We start from the raw sequence: 21,508 nt of genomic DNA, 5'->3' as shown, positions 1-21,508 counted from the left end.
AGAGGTAGGAGGGTAGAGGAGGCAGTGTTGTCAAGTCAAAGAACCTGCTGTTCTCTGAGCTACAAGCCTTCTCCTTCTGATCATCTCGTTAGCCCATTACAATGAAACAGAGCCTGTTGGCTTCATTCATCCTCCCTTGCCTGCTGTCCGGTGCACCTGCTAACAAGTCAGGCAGTCTCTCTACCTGGGAAACTCAGGGCTGCGGCCCTCTTGATAAAGGATGTGGAGGCTGAGCAGTGCAGACTGTGAGCGGGGTCAGTGAGACTGGAGGACAGAACACGCAACAAAACATCCACGGTCCTCAATCGACGGGTTAAGTTTGGAACCTAAACGTCATGGGTCTGTGGTGTGTCCATCCGGCAAGGTATCCCGGTGGCTGAGCTCTAGGCACTTTGGAGGCAAACGGGATTAGGTTCAAATCATTGCTTTTCCACCTTCTACCTGAATGACCTTGGGTGAGTCACTTCAACTCTCCAAAATGAAAATAACACAAACATCACAGCATTGTTCCAAGGATCAAATAGGAGTGCGTCTGCAGAGGTTAAAACAGTATTGGGGGCATAGCAAGAGCTAGACACTTAGCTTACTCTTTTTCTTCCTGTGGCTGTGCCTGTTCCTCCTCGCTGCTCTTCTCCCTCAGATGGGAGGTGAGTGAGTCGCTGACTCTCAGGTGAGGCGTAGGAATAGAAAGGCCTTTGCTTAGGGCCACCAGGGCTCATGCCAAATGGTGGATGATAAAGTTTCAAACTGAATTGGGCCTTTCAGGGTTGAGTGTGTTTGCCCACTTCCTGTTTTAAGAAGAAGAAGAAGAAGAAGAAAAAGCCTTCCAGAAACCTCATTAAGAGGCTCAAAGTTCTTCTTGGACATCAAATAGGTCCCCAAAATATTGTTTTTGTGTTTTTTTACAGTTAAGTGTAAATGAATCAGAACCAGATGAATTCAATTTCCCTTCAATTAAACAGGACTTTTAAAAGTCCAGGAGAAAGGCGCTTGGGGCCAAATGTGTTTTGGGTTTCTAAATGAGACCAAGTTTTGGAAAAGAGTGTAAAACCCAAAGCAGAGTCTCTTTCTAGTTGGCATGAAAGCAGAGGGGTCAGCACAGCTCCGGTGTCACCGGGAAATCAAAACAACCAGCTCAGGAGTCTTTGCAAAGCATCCCCCGGAGAGCCCTGGCTCTCAGCTGGCCTGGAAGGTCACTCTACAGTGAGCATGTCAAACTCGTGGCCGGCGGGCCACATGCCTCGTTCATGTGGCCCGCCTGCCGTGACATGCTTGCTCTACAGTGTAGGTCGCGGCTAGTGGAGAGCCGCAGGGGCTCAGGCGGAATTCCTACAAGGGCTTCACTCATCCGTGCCCCCCCAATAAGACATGTTTTTAAAGTTTACTCAGGGTGAGATTCTTATCAACGTGGAGGCTGGAAGGACACTTTGAAATCATGCCTTCATTTTACACTCGAGAAAACCTTTAACAGGAGAAATTTTAAATGAAGAGCAAAGGAGTGAAGTGACTTCCCTAAGATCCCATAGCTCATTTGGGGCGCGGACGGGTGTTGGGGCTGGAATTCGGGTCTCCAGATCGTAGGCTGGAGCACTTTGCCCTGTATTTACTGCAAAGTGGGGTCCAATGTCTCTGAGGTAGCACATTTGGGCTGTACGATTGGTGCCTGGCGCATTTTTTTTTTTTACTAGTCTATTTCCAATAGTCCCTCTTGATTCTTTACATCAGTTTTTTAAATTATACAAGTAATACATACTAGTGATTTTTTTAAACAATCCGATGCTACCTACGTTTACAGTGTGAGAAGTAAAAGTCCACCTCTCCCTGCCCAGAAGCACGTGCTGTTAATGAATAGCTTCTTATATATCCTTCCAGAAACTATCTATGCAGAAATAATCACGTGTATGTGTGTGTGTCTTCAAATTTTCTACAGACATGAGAGCACGCATTTTGTAACTTCCTTTTTTTCCATGACATGAGATGCCATGGAGGACTTTCTAAATCCTTGTATTTTATTCCACTTAATAGTTGCATGCGTCTTCCGTAATTTATTTATCTAATCCCCTATGGATGGACATTTAGATTCTTTCCAATGTTTGCCCTTACAAACAATACTATAATAAATACCTTGTACATACATATACTTGGTATCGATGTGAACATGTCTGTCACATTAATTTTTAGAAATGAAATTATTATCAAATTTGTATCAATACTTAATATCTTAACAGATATTTCCAAATTGCCCTCCAAGTTATGTTCCAAATTGCCCTCCAAGTAGGAGAGGGAAATGTCCCTTTACTCTTTCTAACAGGAGGCACGATTAAGCTGCTCTAATCTTTGCTTTCCTCATAGGTGATAAATGTTCACATTTCGTTTAAATATCCTTATGCACATACTAGAGAGTCTTTTCATACGTTTATGGGCTATTTGCATGACTTTTTCTAGCACTGTGCGTGCACAGCATTTTTGCCTATTTTCCTGTGAGGTGGTCTATCTTTTTCTTATTGATTTGCAAGTAGTCTTTGTCCATGAAGACATTTGCCCTTTGTTTTATGTGTGAGAAATATTGTTCAGATGCTCATTTATCGTTTCACTGGATTTATCGTACTTTTCTCTGTGTTCATGTATGAATCAAGGCAATAAAGCTAAGAAAGGGAGAATAAGAAGAAGAAGTCCCCTTGGCACGCCTCAGTTTTCAAAAGATGTCCGGACAATGAGTAAAGGGGCAGCCCTGACCCATGCTGCTCAGTGGTTAGAGCATCGGCCCGTGCACCAAAGGGTTTCAAGTTTGATTCCCGGGCAAGGGCATGGGCCTAAGTTCCAGGTTTGAATGTGTGTAGGAGGCAACCAAGCAATGTGTCTCTCTCACATCAATGTTTCTCTCTCCCCGGCCTCCCTTATACTTTCTCAAAAGCAATGGAAAAAATATCCTCGGGTGAGGATTAACAAAACAAAACAAAACAAGCGTAAAGGGGAGGAGGAAATTATAAGCTGGGTGTTACCTTTGGGAAAATGTGCCTAACTCTCCATCTAATAAAAAGCCACAAATAAAGATTTCCTCCAGCGAGCATTGCTTCTTTTGGACCTGCCAATTGTCAGAGCCTAAAATCAGAAAGGGGAGAAACTTCTGCTCTCTAGAGTCTAGAGCAGGGGTCCTCAAACTTTTTAAACAGGGGGCCAGTTCACTGTCCCTCAGACCGTTGGAGGGCCGGACTATAGTTTAAAAAAAACTATGAACAAATTCCTATGCACACTGCACATATCTTATTTTGAAGTAAAAAAAAACCAAAACGGCAAAAACACCCGCACGTGGCCCGCGGGCCGTAGTTTGAGGACGCCTGGTCTAGAGGTCTGGAAGAAATAGTAGTGTAAGCAACTTTTTCTCCTTCATTTACGTGGAGCTCCGACGAGCGCGTGTCTGGCAGTATTATTTTTTTCAACTCTTGGCTGAGTGAATAAATGAATGAGTCTGAACTGATAAGACCTAAAGACCAAATGCCTCTTCAGGCATAAGAATTTCAACCTAAATATATGCGTTTATTAAACAGACTGCGACAGCATCAACTTAAAAACAACTCACACGTTCAGTCATTTTATAGTATTAACCTGTTTTCAAGTGTCCGCTGCGTGAACGAGGCCGCAAAATCATGCTCCCAGACCCCTCTGCACATAAAGCCGATGAATAGCCACCTATTCGCACTAACACTCTGCTACTGAACTGTTAGGTTTCAGTAGACATGAAACCCACACGTGTCTAGAAATGCAGGGTTAAAGCTCTCACGGCACCTGTAATTCGGGCCTCTCGCCTGTGTGCACTGAGTTGTGACATAAGGTCTTTCATTACCCTGGACACATGGCACTGTCTGAGCAGGGGGCCCCGCGGCCGAGAAGGCCTTTCAGTCTGCAAGGATGCATTTTCCCGGAGGCGGCCTGAGAAATGACATACTCTGGGCCTGGGATGGTGAACTAAATGGCAGGCGCTCTGCTTTCCAAAGACGGGCGCTACCGTCCATCGTTCAGTATGTTGCTTCATTTTTTTGAAGGTATTAGCAATTTTGAAGCTGCTGTCAAGTTCACTGGGATGATCTGAAAACGCATCTGAACACGAGCTCTGATCCAACGTGGATGGTGGTGCTAACTCTTGAGTTTGGGGTTTGCTTAGGGGAAAGGTTGGTGTTGCTACGTGAGGTGAGGGTCCCAGCCAACCTGTGAAAGCGGGTCAGACCTGTCGGGATTTCCATAGAAATGTGATTTGAGTCTCAGGGAAACACCCTTTCCTTTTGCGTCTTCTCAGCTACTAGCTGCTGACTCATTCTCGAAAGGACCTAACGTTGTAGCCCAGGAGAGATGGCCAGTCGAAAAGAGAGCTTGCAGTGGGATCTCTAGAATACGGCGAAAGGAGACATTGAAAGGGGCCAAAGGATAATAATCCATGTTTATGGCTTCTAGTGACAGAGTTGCTCCTTTTTCCCAACTCCATATTTAATATGTTTAAAGACAGCTGACAGCAGGATCTGGTTGCCCGAAACTATCACTGGGTGTTTAATTCTGTCTGCTGCTAATGTTTTGTGGCCTCTGATAAGTGATGGGGCCACTCCCATCTCCATTTCCTAAGGCAGTGGTCGGCAAACTGCGGCTCTCGAGCCACATGCGGCTCTTTGGCCCCTTGCGTGTGGCTCTTCCACAAAACACCATGGCCTGAGCGAGTCTATTTTGAAGAAGTGGCGTTAGAAGAAGTTCAAGTTTAAAAAATTTGGCTCTCAAAAGAAATTTCAATCGTTGTCCTGTTGATATTTGGCTCTGTTGACTAATGAGTTTGCCTACCACTGTCCTAAGGGGAAGGGAGGGAAGCGGAAGGATCGGTTCCTAGACTTGTACAGCTCTGTAGACCATCCATCTATTAGAAAAGCTGGGATTTCCTCCTTTCTGTCTACCGGGGCGGGCAAAAGTAGGTTTATGGTTGCGAGGATGCGAAACACAGAGTTTATTCTTGTGTTATTTATTAATGGTTGTATTAGTTACCATATGAATAGCTGCAAACCTACTTTGGCCCACCCCTGGATTTTATAAAACCCACATTCTTTGTTGTGGTATTTAAAGTCCTCCATAATCTAATTCCACCCCATCTCTCCACTCCTACCTTCTCCTTTATATGCAACCCCCCCCCCGCCCCAACACACACCGAAGTATTTCACTTTCCTTGAACTCTATCTTCCTGTGTAAGGCCTACCCAACCTTCAAAGCCACCGTCCAGGCCCACCCATCCACCTCTGCCAAGAAGCAGCGTGGGTTATGTGAAGAAGAAGCAGGGAATCCGGAATCAGAAATGCTTGGCTTGAATCCTAACTGTCACCTCTTCGCTATCAGCGCGGGCAAGTTACCTGGCTTCCCTGAACTTGAATTTCCTCCCGAACAAAACGGTCATGTGGCAACGTGGCTTCCCACGGTGCTTTTGCGAGGATTAAATGCAAGCGTGTATGGGAAAGTCCTTTGTACACAGAAGGGACTGTGCAAATAACTACTGGCGTCAGGTCTTCCTAGCCCTCCATCTGAAATTGCTCTTTCCTCTCTCCAGGCTAATGGAACACTGCATTCCTCCCCCCCCCCCCACACACACACACACACACAGCTGATCCCCCTGCTAGGACCCCAAGATTGTCTCTTGCCACCAACACTGTCCCTTGACAGCACTTAGGCACCTAGTTCAGTGCCTGCACGACAGTCATGCGACAGACCTTCCTAACATGCGCGATTACTGATTTCTATTAACATGGCTGACATCAGTTTATGATGCCAATGAGGCCAAGGTTACAGAGTCCCTCGAGGCCGGCTAGCTTTGCATAGAAAAGGGCTATTCCGTAGATTGTCTGATTCTGTCAAAATTCCAAAATATTGGCCCGAAGGGTGACCGTGTGAGGATAGACAAACCCCATCCATTGCCTCTGGGTAAACAGCTCAAAGCACACAGGCTGCTGGTGCTGGGCCTATCAGGCCTGTGGAAGAATTAGAATGACATCATTTCATCCCACTGATGAATTAACCCGTGAATGGGATAGAAATGTATAGATATAAATCAGAAAAGCAACAGAAAATGAAACAGGGTGTGGTCTCCTCCAGAGGAAAAGACACCTGCACAGCCCTGAGATGACAAAAAAAGTTACTATGGTTGGTGCAAGATTTTGTGAGATTGTGTCTGTGTGTGTGTGTGCGTGTGTGTGTGTGTGTGTGTGTGTGTGTGTAGTGGCCGATGTCCTTTAGCCTTCTCAATTTGTCACAAAACAACAAGCAAAAAAAAAAAAAAATGGACTTAGAAAGACTGTTTTAAGTACAAGCCAAAAATAGAAAGTCATGTTTTTCAAAACAAAAATGTTATTCTATATTTTCATAATGTAGCTGGTTGTCTAAAATGAATGAAAATAGCAGCTTTTCCATTCTAACCCTACATAGTTGGTTGCTAATCTGAAAAATCTGTCTATTTAACTTCAAATAGAGTGAGTTTTCTCCCAGAGAACACTGGGACTTTGCTGAAGGCCTGAATGTTGACTTACAATTTAGGCTTTTTTTGAAGTTTGAGGTAGAATAAAGTCCTCTGTCCATTAGAAATGCTGCCGAGTTGTTCATCATCATAAATTCCCCCCCCCCTTTTTTTCTGGAACAACTCAGTGTTAACATAAGACTAATGTTACATTTCTAAAAAATAGGCTTGGTTTAAATCAACCACTTTTTTAAACCAATGCTAAGTTAACTGGTTCATCCCAAACAGAAGACATTGAAATCCTAAATCTTATTTAATGTGGTGTTACTTAAGATCCACTCACTACATAGCCCGGAAGGGGAGTCCATAAGATATGTTCTAATGCATTGGCATGTATTATTTTATACAGTCGACTTTCCATTATTAAAATTATTGAAATAAAAATTCAGCCCACCTGCCCTGGTCTACAAAGGAGCCTATTGGCTATTTAAGTAAAATACTATATTTCTTATTGTCTTCCGATAATGGAGACCTTGTTTGTCTACAAGAAAAGAAGGATTTATTTTCGAAAACAGTTATGTAAAAATCCTATCTGAAAATTTGAAATGTTTAAAGTCTGGAAATAATTCAAGGTGGTAGTAGTACATTTTTCATTAAAGAATACAAAGTGTCTTTATTCCAAAGTGTCAAAATTCTCCATGATTTTTTAAAAGCCTCTCTTTGTCTCTGTCTGTCTCTGTCTCTCTCTTAGGCACACTCACACACAACATACTCACACTGCCTCCAGGATTCTATAATCCATAATAATGTAATGAAAGTGAACGAAATCTTCATGGCATGAGTGAAAATTACACTAGTCTTAGGGTCAGGAGCCCTGAATTCTCACCCTGACTCGGTAGTAATCTGTGTGACCTTGAATAATTCATTAAACAACTCTAGGCCTTAGCTTTCCCACCCATAACATGAGAATATGGAGCTAAATATTCTCTAAATTTGCAAGCCTGTGAATTGGAATAGCAGCAGAAGTAGAAGGAAGCTGTTTTGTAGAAACTATTATTCTTTAAACATTTTTTAAATTGACTTCAGGGAGGAAGGGAGAGGAAGAGAGAAACATCAATGATGAGAGAGAATCATTAACTGGCTGCCTCTTGCACGTGCCACACTGGGGATCGAGCCCACAAACTAGGCACAGTGCCCTTGACCGGAACCGAACCCAGGGCCCTTCAGTCCGCAGGCCGACGCTCTATCCACTGAGCCAAACTGGCTAAAGCATAGGAATTATCCACAAAAATATACCAAACCATTACCAATTCGCCATTGGGTACTTCCTGGGGACAGATACAAAGAATCGAGGAGATATGAAGGTAAAAAGATGTGCGTGGGTGTTCACTCTGCAAAGTGAAGACAGCATCCCTCTCTCTTAGAGGACGCAAGTCAGGTCTGTTCCCGAGCATTCCTCCCTCTGCTGCTTTCCCCGCTGGCAAGCACTGCCCGTCAGCGACAACCTGCCCTCCTAGGCCTGTCTGGCCCAGAAACTCTCTGCTGCTTTGCAGAACCCAACTCTTATCTCAACCTTTCTTTCCCGTTTTGCTCGCCCATCATTCGCTGGCTGTGTGGTGCTGTACTTTCCAGAGGTAAAGGTTGTAAACTGAATTGCTCTCCTCGATTGGACTTTGCTCAAAGCATCTTCCCTGACCCTGCTGGCTGATACAACCGTATCACTTTTTATCCCCTAACCTGTTTTACTATTCTTCAGAAGGTATATAATCTCTAGACATATAATTATTTATTTGTGTGCCTGCCACCTCCACTGGAGTGTAGATTCCAGCAGGGTTTTGATGCCTGTTTTATTCTCAACACATAAAGCATGAGTTTTGAGCCTGGGGACCTAAGAAACACACAGTTCATATTTGTTAACTGAATGAAACATGTATTACGGTAAATCCAGACCTACGATCTAATTTTCTAACCAATCAAACCCCAGAAGACCTATCGCCAAGGAGAAATTCAACCAATGTGCATGCAACTAAGGCGCAGACTTTATTTAATCCTTACTGTGACTTATGCCGGGGAGCCACTTGGGCCCCATTTCACAGATGAGGAAACTGAGACTCCAAGGACCAAGCACCCTGCTGTAGAGCCATCGGCAACGTTCTAGCAGGGCTGAGAATGAACCCAGGCTTCCTGATTCCAAGTCTGCTGTTCATTTCCCCATGACATTCCCCATGTCTGCGTCTTCTTGGATTGTTTCGCCATCTTTTTGCTGGCACCATGGGCACTGAATCAAGCTTTCACAGATGAAATATTAAGACGCGATTGAAGACTGCTTGGAACGAAGGTGCAGTTTTTGAAACCAGGTCATTTCTTAGAGCAGCCACCAGCATCATGTGCTTTTCAACACTGATACTATCACTGTGGGGAGCAGGGGCGGGGTAGGGTGTTGTTTAATATGCAGGTTAACTGTCTGTGGCAGCAAAAGAGTAGAATGGCCCCCACAAACTTCGGTGCTTCCCCGACTAGAGGCCCAGAGCCTTCCCAGGAGACGGTCATGGAAATGAGAGGAAAAACATAACACAGAAGGACTTATTGTAACAAGGGCAGTTAAGATTGAGGCTTTGGAATCAGATAGAATTATGCACGAAGTAAAGGGCTTTTGCAAAGAAGTCTTCTGCAAAGACTTTTCTGGCATCCTGGGCCAAATACCTCCTCAGTGCCGAGACTGACAGGGATTTTGAAAGAGAGACCCACCTTATATTTGAGGGAGGAAAAATGTGCAGGTGCATAAAAATCACATCCCAGAATTACTCAAAGATGGTTTTTCCAGGCCATTCCAACGGGGAACACCCTTTCTGGATTTGCGTCTGCAGATTAGACATGACATACAGATCTCTCCCTGTATATACAGATCTCTCAGACCTTGTCAGTACAGAACTGGATTTCACAGGCATCCAGTACACGTTCTTGTAAGAGCATAGGACCATAATATTTTAGGAATAGAGAGGGTTGGGAAAGATACTATTGTGGAGGTAATTTAGTGCCACTCTTTCATAACTGCAAAGATTTGGAGGCTCAGACAGATTTAATGAACTGCATTCTCGCGGAGACCAGAAGTTAGCTGGCCTCTTCTTATCCACGCTCCTCTCCAACAACAACATTTAAACCACTGTGGGAGTGGGGTCCAGGAACCCCAAGATCTAGAGGTCTCACAGGAAAAAGAAACTGTGGCTTTCACACAATTTAAATACCAATGCATACACTCAAGGACTCAATCCTTCAGCACTTTGGGGACTGGAGCAGCTACTGCTCTGTGTGAGTGGGGGGGGGGGGGGGGGAGGGGAGGGTGGTCTGTAAAGCCAGGTCACCCAGATGAGACCAGGGTGCTCCTGTGGAGGGTGTGTGGAGGGACTCGCAGGCTCTCACCACCCACATGGAAAAAGACCACGTTCACTCACATCCTTGGCACGAAGTGGCAGGGTCTTGGCCTGAGCCTGTGCTCACTGCCCGCCATGCCAATCCCTGTGTGTGTGTCTATCTAAAGAGATTAGCACATCCTGGGTACAGACCACAGCTTCCGCCCTTTGCTCTGGGCCTGCCTTAGAGGTCTGAGCATCGTGGAGAAGAAATTGCTTCACTTCTCCTTCGAGTGTCCACATCGGACCCGGAGCCCTGTTACCACTCTTTGGGATCAAAGAGGTGCCTTCTGGGTAAGTGGAAAGTGTCCTAATGAGGGGGGGGGGGGTATGCTAGAGTGCAGCATCTCATTATTAAACCAGGGACACAGATCACTTGCAGGCACACACACACCAGCCACCGTGAAGGAAAACAAGCATGAAAATACCTCTGAGCACCACGCCCTCCCTATAGGAATCCTCCCTCACCCACTCCGCACCCACACACTTGAAACTTGAGGAACCCAGGCTCACACAGGCACCCTTTAACCCATCACCATCAGTTATCTCATCTCCAGATTTCTTCTGTTGGTGCTTTTTACCTAAGTCAGCATATCTCAAACTTTCAGAAAAAAAAACAAAAACACACACACACACACACACACACACACACACACCTTAGAAAATAAAAACCACGACCCCACCCAAATGATAAATATCTCTTGAATTCTTAGCTTTCTCATCCTCAGCCCTGAGCCTGAAATTGATTCCTTTGGGTTCTGGGGGAATGGCGGGCTCTGCCAGTCCTCACCTCAGCAGCCTAATAGTTTTTCCAGACCGACTGCAGCTTGGGGTTGCACAACTGCCTCGCAGCAGCCCAGCGACTCCTAGTCCCATTCATTCCCCTCGCGCCTCTAAGGCCAGTCGTTTTAGGGGGTGTCCCTCCTTTCTGCTCCTCGCCCCACTTCCCCTTCGAGAGGGAGGAGGCAGTCAGCCCTTCTGAGGTCGGGACGTGAAACCCGGACCCTCAGCCCTCCCTCCGGGCTGCACTTTGCAACCTAACCCAGGCGCCGGGTGCGGGGTGAGGGTAGGGGTGAGGGGCAGGGGTTGGCCAACCACTTTAAGGAGAAGCGGCTCTTGCCCCTGAGCAGGCGCCGAGCAGAGGCGGGATGGGGAAGCCGGGCGCGGGGCGCGGCGGGGACCCGGGCTGCAGGGAGACAGACGTCCTGCCCCGGCGGCGGCGGCGGGGGGAAGCGGCCAGGTCGGCCCGTTCGTCTCGGGAGCCGCCGCCTCTGAGCGTGGAGAAGCGGCCGCAGAAACGCGGAGAGGAAGAGAAACCAGGCTCTCTGACAAGTAAACAGGGCTTCCCTCTGGAGGAGCCGGAGCCCAGAAACGGTCACTCGCCCTCCGATCGCCCCCCCACACACACCCCTGCAACCGATCCACTTGCCCGCCCCGGGCCCACCGGGCGGGGACCCGAGCTGCTGGCGGCTGCAGCTTCCGCCCCCACCGCCTCCAGCCCCGAGGGAGGGAAGCCGGCCGCGGACCGGTACCCAGAGCCGGCCAGGGCGCCTGGTTACGGGTGGAGGTGATGGACCCGCGGAATCGGCTCCTCGGCTCCTACCCGCGCCCGGGATCCCCCCCACCCCCCCCCCGCAGGATTCCCACCGCCCTCGCCCAGCCGAATGGCAGCGCGGAGGGAGGGGGCCGTGCTCCGCTTTGGGGGCACAGGGTGCGGGGGGAGATTGCCCCGGGACGGAGAGCCGGCGGGGTGACCCCGCTCGTGAGACTTGCCACCCGCGCGCGGGGAGGACACGCAGCGGAGCCCGGCGCGGAAGCAGCGGAGAGCGGCCACGTCTTCCGGGACCCCGGCGCCCGCCGCCCAGCCCGCCCCCGCCCCGCCGCCCCGCCGCCCGCGCCCACCGGCCGGTCTCTTACCTTAATAGTCCCGTCCATTGGGCCAAGTCTGCAGTCGAGCCCCCCAATATTCCACACATTGACCCGGTTACAGCCTGACCTCGCAGCCCCTTCGGATCAGCCGGGCGCGGCCTCCTCGGCGCCCTGGGCCCTCCCTGCGTGCCCCCCTGCGAGCGCCCTGCCCGCGCGCCCCTGTGCACGTTTGTTGTTGTAGCGGATTGAAAAAGAGACAGTTTAACCGGATGAAACTTTTTTTTCAGCTAATTTTGGGAAGTGACTTCACTTTGCGAATCGGGAGGAAGTCCTATCTCTCTCTCTCTCTCTCTCTCTCTCTCTCTCTCTCTCTCTCTCTCTCTCTCTCTCTCTCGTCTAGCGCTTTCGTCTCTCTCTCTCTCCTCCGTCTTCCCTCCCCCACACTCACTCCCCCCCTCCGCCGCTCCTGCTTTTCGCATCACACGCTATATAAATATACACGGAGATGCCCAGATGCATCCACGCGCCGCGCACACAGGATACTGGCTCCTGAGCGATAAGAACGGGCTGGGAACAATGCCCGGGTGCGCGCCCGGCGCCCGTGCCCGGACTCCCGCAGGCTGCATCCCCCAGAGCACCTTCCCCCAAAGTCCAAACCCAATCGCCTTTGGCCTCCTTCCTTATCCCGGGCCGTTGGCCGAAGGTGGCCGTCCTGACTCATTCACTTTCCGTTTCTTCCCACAGATAGGTTCATTAATGTTTTTTCCAGCCGGAGTCAAACTTTTTTTTTTCCTTCTTTTTTTTGGGGGGGGGGGGAGGGATGGGGGCGGGAGCGCTTCCTAGGGCTGGGGAGAAGCTGGAGCCTCCTGCCCAGGACGATCCAGACGCAGACCGAGGCAAACCAACCATTACCGAGTGCATCCAATGGGAATTTTTCCACTCGGCGCTGGGCTGCCTGGCGGTGGCCAACTCCCGGAGCCGCTCGCACCCGGGGCTGTTTCGCGGGGACGCCGGCCTTGGGGAGCGCGGACTCGGCACCCAGCGCCGGGGAGCAGGGGTGGGGGGCGCCCTCCTGGCGGCGCGCTTAGACCCTCTGCTCCTGGAGAGCTCCTGGCGCCCGCCCGCCCGCTGAGCGCTGGGGCCGGGGCCAGCGACACCCCAGGCCACCTCCCGCGCCCTCTAGGGTCAAACCCTGGCGCTAACCTGGACGCGATGGTCCCAGCCCGGGCACCACGGCCAGAGCCGCCTACGCAATGCCACCCGCGCCCAGGAGACCTACACTCGGGCGGGGCGTCCCCTCCACGCTGCTCAGCGGGTCTCCAGAGCGCAGCACCCCACATCGCGGCCCAGACTCAGACTCCCGCCCCCTCTCTCCCACCCGTGAGACCCTGGGACCAAGTCCCCACTGAGCGTGAGATGGCCTCCCGTTGCCCCTCTGGCCGTACCCCGCCACCCAGAGGCCCCCGGACCCCAGCAGCTCGGACGCGCGCGCTCCAGGGGGTGCAGCCACAAGAGTCCGGGCTCAGGGAGGGGAACCCCGGGCGCTTTCGGCCTGACTCCCTTCGCCCCGACATCCAAAACAGATTACCTTGTCCACGCTCTCCGGACCACGCTTTGGACTTTTTCACTTTTATTTAAGAGTCCACCCGGGGAAGGAGGAGAAAGAAAAAAAAAAAATCCAGAGGAGATCCGAGCCAATCGAAAAGAAAAAAAAAAGTTGCCGAGGGGTGTCCGCAGCGGCGAAAAAGGTGACTTATTAATTCTTTATTTCTTCAGGAGCAATTGAGCCCGAGAGCTCTCTCGCCTCCCTCCCTCCCTCCCCCAACCCCCCTCTCGAAATTAGTCTCATCAATTCAGCTCCAATTTTGGGTTCGAATACAGACGAGGGTCTGAACGTGACCAGACCAGGAGTGGCGGGTGCAGCCTGCCAGCAATTGAGACTCGGTGTGTGTATGGGGGAGTAGGGGGGGGTTAGGGGTGGAATGAGGGCCGGGCTGCCCCCCCCCCCCACCTCCTGTCTGCTTCTCAATCCAGGGGTCTGCTCAGGGGCTCCCCTGGGACCGCCACATCTGGTTACCGCTAGCGGGGTCAGTCCCCCCCCTTTGCCTGGGGCCACCAGTTCTGGAGTTCAATTAAAAGAAATCAGGTTTAACCCTTTCCTTCCCTCCGCCCAGCCTCCCGCCCCGCTCACTCTTCCCCTTCAGTTTCCACATGCTTTCCAGAGAGGAAAGAGGTTAAAGGGAAAGGAAGAATGAATTACATCCTTTCAAACCCCAAATTGTTTCCTTTTCAGCCCAGACTCTGCCGACCTTCAAACGACAACGGGGCTTTCAGGAGGGTGCGGGGGAGACCGGCTTCCCACTGGGAGGAGACCAGAAACCTGGCACCCCCAGGCCACATCACCCCTCTTTTCAGGCAGAGAGGACTCCACCTCCACCATCAGGAGGCCCTCTTCCTGGTGCTGGGCCAACACCGAGGCCATGAATGGCCTCCCCACCCCAGCCCCATGCCCTCCACCTAGGGCTGGAGAAGGCTCCTCTGTGGCCAAAACATTGGCAACGGCTCTCTTCCCACCTTCTGTTCGGCCTGGACCATGGCAGGCTGTGTTCACCTCATGGATCAGCACAGTCACCCCCACATCTCTAGCGCCCCCAACTGCCTTTTAGCAGGAGCCGCCTTTCCCATGGGGACTGCTCCCTAGGGAACTGGATTGAAAGGAGGACTGCCCCCCTGTTTTAGCTCTGGGACTCAGTAGCACTTTCTCTTTCTGCCTGTAAGACCCAAGCTATGGCAACTTCATCATTTTGAAGATTAGGGGGGGGGGGTGAGGGGAGCAGCTGGCACAAGCATAACTGTCACCACTTTGTCCAGGTTAGCCCCTCCACGCTGCTCAGCGGGTCTCCAGAGCGCAGCACCCCACATCGTGGCATGAGGACTGGCATGAGGGCCACGCCTTTGCCTACCTACCAGGGCCTTCATGAGGCCCTCCTGTCCATCCACAAGGTTCTGGGTCCAGATGAACCAACCTTCCTCCAACTCTGAACCGCCTTTGAGGGAAAGCGAGACCCCGCCCCCCCCCCCACCTCCATCCTGTGTTGACATGCTGGTGGGCAAACATGCCCACTTATGTAACTCTGGATTTGAGGCTCCACTCTCCCGCTGCTGCTTTTGTAAATCCCAAAGGGGGTGGGGGGAGCCCTAACCAAACACAAGAGTAAACAAGTCTGCCCCGTTTCATGTGGTTTCCACCAGACATCTGGAAAGATGGTTTGATCCTGGCAGCTCGCATTGTTTTCACGAGCAGCCAAAGAGAATATTTCGAATGTTTGCATTGAGACAAATTGATAGAGAGCCTGCGGTGAGGCCTGCTGCAAAGGAAGGCTGACCCGGAGTTGGGAAGTGTGTGTGTGTGTGGGGGGGGAACCCTTGCCCTTCCCTCTCCCTCCCTGTCTGTCTCTCTCCTCACCCCACTTCTTGCCTCACCCCTTTCTCTCTCTCCCCTTTCCTGCCTTGCCCGTCTCCTCCTGGCCTAGCTAGGGACCGCTGACTTATCCCAGCCCACACACTCGCACACACCCTCTTTTCTGGCTTACCAGAAGAGACTGCGCTGCCTCTCCCTTTCCCAGACTGGGCAGGGCTGCTGACCAGGAGCGGGTGCTGGCTGCCACCCGTGCCCCCGGCCCCCAGCCCCGCCGGCTTGGCTTTCAAGTCCAAGTCCATGTCCGGGGAAGCTCACAACCCACAAAGCGGGTCCAGCATTTCAAACGAAAGCTACCACCTGGGGAGGAGGGGGACCCACAAAACAGACCCCCTCACATTTCTAGGTCTAGGGTCCTTTATGGAAAGCATGCCTATGGGTGGGGGCGGGGGTGGTGAATATTTCCTTGGAACTTTGGCGAGGTGACTTGCCGGGCACCCTCCGACTCGGACAATATTTTCACACATGCGGAAGTCCCGCTTCCCCCGGGGAGGGTGAAAGGCGTCTTGGCTCGCTCAATGTCAGCCCTTTTGACCCGGTCAAGGCTTTCCAGACGCGACTTCCCCGGCTTCTCCGAACCTGCCCTGAGTTGGGGGACGGGAGGGAGCGACAAGCAGAGCTGGGTCCCTGGGGTGCGCCCCCCCCCGCCCCCCGCCCGACTCCTGGACGGTCCGTCCGGGCATTTGAAACCCTGAGCGATGCCGGGGGCTGGCGGAGAGACGCCGGGCCCGGCCGAGCGTCCCGGGCGGATCCTCCCCCTCCGCCCTCCCTCCTCGCCTCCCCTCCCTTCTAGCGGCCGCAGCGGGTAAGCGAGCTGGCAGGCGGGGCGGGGGTGCGGGGGAGGGATGGGCGAGCGAGCGCCAAAACTCCAGACTGCACAACTGCAGCTTCAAGTGTCTGGCCCCTCGCTCGAGGCCATAATTAATTTGAGATTTATTTTTATTGGAGAACTCGAGTCTCGTCTGACCTTAGCCAAACAAGGCAGCCCGAGCCGCCCCTGGATGCGCTTGAATGCCGGGGCGTATTTCTGCAGGAAGGCTCTGCAGGCGCGCCTGCTTTGAATTTGCTGCTCAGACTCCAGCTACTCACAGTGGAAGGAAGATTTAGAGCCTCTGCTCGCCCGGCCCGCTCCCCGCGCTCGTTCCCGCCCGAGCGCCGAGCGGGTTCCAAAGGCTACGTGGGGGGCCGGGCGGCGGGAGGCCGGGGCGGGCCGGGGAGGGGAGGGTCTCCGCGCCCAGGCCCTGGCGCTCAGGGCCGGGTCCCCAGACCACACGGCGTCCAGGAGGAAACCCCCAGGGAGCCCGAGGTGGACCGGAGAGCGCAGACTGACGGGAGGTGGGGACCAGCCAGGGGCCGGGACCCTCACCCAGGGGCTGCGTCTGGATGGGGACCCTGCTCCAATTTCCATCTGCCCTGCCCGCCGGCCGCCCGCCGCGAACAGCGGTCATTCTAAGCACAGACCCGTGTCCCTGAGATGCCGCTTCGGGACCTGCGGGCCAGAAGCTGCCGCTGGGCGGGTCTCGGCGGCGAACATTCTAGGGCGATCAGCCTTCTTTCCTCTGGTGGTGGGGGTCGGGGTGGGGGTGGGGAGGTGTCTCGCCCAGAAGGCTGTATAGGCTGCACCCGCAGGCTGGTAGGTGGGAGAACGAGAGCTAGGGATCTGGAAAACTCTTAAAGAAGGAAATTGAAGGACCCCGCCAGTCTAGCATGGGCCGGGAAGGGACCTTCAAGGGGTGCCCTGCGCGCTGGGGATGGGCAAGTGTTTTGCCCAGCGCTGGCACCGTGTCCGTGCACCATGAGGATTACTCTGGGGGTCTCCTGGGCACTCCACCCCTTATCTGCAAGTGGCCCGTCCTGGTTGAAGGCTCCTTGGGTGTGAATTCTGCCTTTGCACGTCCCAGCTCTGTGGCCTTGAACAAGTTCCTTAACCTCTCTGCGCCTCAGTGTCCTCGCCTATCCGTAGGCTTTATAATGGGACCTGCCTTAAAAGGGCTCTTGTAAAGATGAAATGAACGTTTAGAACTTGCCTGGCAGTCAGCAAAATGTTGCCCTTACGATTTGGATCTTGGCTCTGCCCCCTTACAACCTGTGTTCCGTTAACTTCTCCATGCCTCAGTTTTTCATTTGCAAACTGGACTACCTCTTAGGGTTGTTGTCAGTACTAATAAACCAGTTAGTGCAATGCTTAGAACAGGGCCTGGCGGAGGGACACTCACTCATTGACTCACTCACTGCCTGTCCGCGTCTTTCACCCGAATTCCCTCTCTCCCTCTCTCTTCCCATCCTCACATCCACCCTCAGGGCCCCTCTGCGCGTGCCTCCCTGAGTATTCTGTGGGTTATCAGAAGCAGGACGCTGCCTGGGGGGCAGTGGGCACCCTGAGCTCCCGGGCCCAGGTGCTTGTCAGTAACCTGGGAGTGGGTGCCTGACGCCCAAGGGCAGGGGCTTGGCAGCCGGGGACTGTTTGTGCCCCTTTGGCAACTGGTCGGCCCAGGGAGCCGGCGGAACAGACCCAAGATTGTCCTGGCCACGCAGACCTTTCACCGGCATCAATGCACCCCTTTGTGCAACAATACAAACTTTGTGGCTGCTTGAAAAATCCATTTTTTCCCCTTTTAAAGAGCTCCCGTGAAGAGCGGCTCCCCTAGCGGCCCACAGCTCTCGGACCCCACCTCCTTTTCCCCAACCCCGGCGCGCCCCCTTCCACCTCTTCCCCTACCTTCTCTCCCCCCGCCCCCCCCCCCCCCGCAAGGGTTTGCTTGCTCTCCAACTCTCGGCCTGGATCGGGTTCCTGGACTCTCACTCGCCCCTCTACCCTCTAGAATTCATCCTCCTGGAGGTTTTCGGGGTCCCTGGGTGCGTGCAGACTGGTGGGTCCCTGTGGATGGGAAAGACTGCTTCACTCCCTCCCCCGCCCGCCTGCAGCCCTGGGGCCGAGGTGGAAGAGGGAGCTCCTTAGCTGGGCTCCCAGTTTGGGGGGGAGGGGGGTAGGCTGCTGGGGGGGGGGGTACCAGGGACCGGAGCTCGCTCCAGCCTGTGTGCGCCCTGCCACCTCCTGGGAGCCCTCCGTCCATCCATCCACTTACTGACTATGGACACATTGGCTTCATCATTTTTCATTCATTCATTGCTGTTGAAACACCCCCTCCTGGCCAAGCCTTCGGAACCTGGCTTCCCCAGTGACTACAGACTTCTACCGAAGGTGGGGAGATGGGGGTGGGGGGAGTGCGCGTAGACGCAGGCTACCAGGGGGCAACACATTTCCTTTTAGAGAAATGGGAGGGGGGTGGACGCACATTTGGCGCCCCAAGGATAAAACTCGAGGGTCCTCGCCCCATCGCCGTGGCCACAAGCCCCTATTCAGCGCACACCACCTGGGCGTTCTCGGACCCGTCACGCTGGAGGGTGGGGGCCACTCGTGGGCGGGGTTTGGGAAGGGGGCGGAGCCCGGGCCCGAGGGAGGTGGGAGCGCTTTTCCAGGACCCCGCAGGTCCTTCCTCCTGCCCACCAGTTCCCGGGAAGCTACCGTGGGCGGCGGGAGGACCTCAACGCGTCCCCACCCGGGGCCAGACCGCCCGTTCCGCACCCTCGGCCCCGCCTCGCTGGCCGATTTTCATTAAACGTGTAACCCAGATGCCCTGGCCTCGTTTTGTTTACGTTCTTGGGAACTGTTGTGGAAAAGAAGAAACAAAACAAAACCAAAACCACCCTTCGATTTGCTGTCAAGTCGCAATCAGCGCCTTTGAGGGCGTGGGTGGAGGGAGGAAGGGGGGCTTTCGGACGAGGTGGGGGGTGTCGGACGGGGAAGAGAGGCGCAGCGCGTTCATGTTCATCCACCCGCGTACACCCGCGCGCACTCACATCCTCACACAGACCCTTCGCGCGGAGAGCCTGCAGTGCGCCCCGCGGGAGCGCACACCCAATGGGCCGACTCTGGCGAGCCGGTCCAGGGGCCGCCGCCTCGACTTCCCTGCAGAGTCGCCCAGCTCAGCCACGTCAGGAGCCACCAGGGATCCCCGAAGGTCTGCGCCCAGCGCCCCGCCCCTATGCGGACTGATCCCCCCCCCAGCCACCCCCCCCCTTTCCCCGGGGTGCCGGGGGACTGGGAGTTATTACCTGTTTAAAGATGCTGTCAGGTCTTACCTTGACGTAAGACGACGTGTCGGGGACCGTCTGGAACATCCTGGGGTGGTGAGGACGGGTCGGGAAGGTCGCAGAACCAACCTGGGTAGGAGAAACCTGGGTCACCCACAAGTGGAGCAAGGGTGATGCGGTGGGGGTGGGGGTGATGAAGAGAGAATGCTAGAGTTGGAGGCCTCCAAACCTCCTGGATCAGCCAGAGGGGGTCCGAGCGGTCATTACCGGACGCCCCTCCCTGTGCCTTTGCCTCGCGGGGGGTTTGGGGGGGGGGGGGGTTTCAGGCTAACTAAGGGATGGTGAGGACGGTTGAACCCAGCTCACAGTTCTGGTCTGTTCCCCACTATCCTGCAACCCGCTTCTGCCCGAAATCCGCCGCCCGCCACCCCCCCCCCGGGGGGGCCTGGGTAGTTTCACACCTGGCAGAGGAGATGGAGGTAGGTTTACCCACCTTGTCCGCCCAGGCCCCAGGAAACGGATATCCACAGAGGTGAACACGCTGGGGCCCTTGGGGCACAGGCCTTCTGCCCGACTCCCCAACACCCCTAGGACCCCGCTAGCGCCCGGATGCCCCCCTCTTCCCTACTAAGGGAGCGCGTATGAAGACTAGAGACTCCGGAGGTCCACCAGGCCCCTTTCCCAGTGTCCCCGCTTCTAAAAGAAAACGGGTTTGCAGGCACGGATAACGCGGCCTCCTTGTCACTGGCAGGGGAGATGGCATCTGAGATCTGAATTTGGGGGCGGGAAGGGGGGGCCCCACCAACGACTCTAGAATGCCAGGTGCCTCTTCGGGCGTCTCTCCCTGCCTTTCCAAGTCTGGCGACTGGTCCAGGTCCTTCCTTCTCTTAAACCATCTCTAACGTGGCAGCCCGCAGCTTCTCCGGCAGCCAATGTGTTTCTGATAAAAACACTTTTCTCCCCACTAACAAATTCCAGCTTTGGGGCTCCCGAAGCCGCAACACACACACACACACACACACACACACACACACACACACACGCACACACGCACACACACACACACACGCACACACACACACACACACGTCAGGGACTAAGGTACATTTCTCGGGGGCTCCTAGATTCCCATTCACTAACCTCCGCCCCTGGCGCCCGGGCTCCCACGTCTCCCCTGTTTACTTTCAACGTTGGAGTGAAATTTGCAAGAAAAGAGGGGCGGGGGGGGGGGGGGGAGGAGAGAAAAAGAAAGCCCTGGAGAGACTGAAAGAAAAAAAAAAGAGAGAGAGAGCCCCTGAAAGCTTCGCATTTCCTGACGACAAACTAGGGCAGGCAGGGGGCAGAGTGGGGGCGCCCGGAGCCCGCATCGCCCCCCAGAAGTCCCAGGTAAACGAACACTCACCTTAGGCTCCCTTCCCTGCTAAGCAGGCAGGAGCGCCACTCCGGCCCCGCCAGGATGTGCAAGAGCTCGGTGCGAATTCTCTGTGCTCACAGAGCCCGATCCTTGGCGGCGCGAATTGAACCCGCTGGAGTCAACGTTTGGACTTTCTTTCCTGCACATCCAGACGCGGAGGGGCGGGGGGGGGGGGGGGGTGTCAGGCTCCGCGCCTCCTGGGGGGGGGGAGGGAGAGAGGGGGCTGTAGGAGCCACTTAAGTCTGTGCGCCCTGCAGCTTGCCTCTCCGCCTCCTCTCGCCAGCGCTCCCCGTCCCACTCCCTCTTCCTCTCTTTTTACCCCCCCCCCCGCCCCGTCTTTTAATTTGATTTCCGTTTTCTTATCAATATTTCAACTGCCGTCTGATGGATGGTTTTATAGACAGCCACCCATCTGCCCCCAGCTGCTTTGCCAGGAGCCTGCCTGGGTTTCCAGGAAATGTCAAGGAACCCTGGAAACCACACACACTCATCACAAACGTGGAGGCGGCCCTGCGGAGCCCAGGGGAGCCGAGCGACCCAGGCCTTCCTCACGCTGACGATTTCGTCCCAAAGGACGACCCTGCGAATGCTCCTTCCTCGGGCCTAAACGAGAGAGGAGTGGGGTCTTTGATTGTTCGGCTTCAAGGTCACTCCTTGCCTTGACTTGGTCCTTCCCAGGAAGGATTCACCTCCTGCGACCCACACTTTCTAGGCAGACTCTAGAGGAGCAACGTGAATTGCAAATGTCAGAGAAATAACCGATGGGG

The 21,508-nt window shown here is 53.7% G+C and overlaps 1 protein-coding gene and 1 long non-coding RNA gene across 4 annotated transcripts in view; both read right to left on the bottom strand.

Annotated features, from left to right (window-relative positions):
- Nucleotides 1-12,084, bottom strand: part of FLI1 (Fli-1 proto-oncogene, ETS transcription factor) — a 119,568-nt gene extending 107,484 nt beyond the window's left edge. For all 3 annotated transcript variants that reach the window (XM_054712656.1, XM_054712655.1, XM_008142550.3), the window contains exon 1: nt 11,803-12,084. In XM_054712656.1, the coding sequence (XP_054568631.1) occupies nt 11,803-11,820 (18 nt within the window). In that variant the 5' untranslated portion in view covers nt 11,821-12,084. The remainder of the gene's footprint in view (nt 1-11,802) is intronic.
- Nucleotides 12,085-18,806: 6,722 nt separating this feature from the next.
- Nucleotides 18,807-20,764, bottom strand: LOC129148058 (uncharacterized). Its single transcript, XR_008555241.1, has 3 exons — nt 20,730-20,764; nt 19,376-19,456; nt 18,807-18,900 (listed from the first exon to the last, which is right to left on the bottom strand). It is a non-coding gene; the product is annotated as an uncharacterized LOC129148058 (long non-coding RNA).
- Between the last annotated feature and the right edge of the window lie 744 nt (nt 20,765-21,508).

This window comes from Eptesicus fuscus, chromosome 23, assembly GCF_027574615.1.
Source record: "Eptesicus fuscus isolate TK198812 chromosome 23, DD_ASM_mEF_20220401, whole genome shotgun sequence".
NCBI lineage: Eukaryota > Metazoa > Chordata > Mammalia > Chiroptera > Vespertilionidae > Eptesicus > Eptesicus fuscus.
Note: the sequence above shows the minus strand (reverse complement) of the source record. Positions and strands in the feature narration are given on the sequence as shown.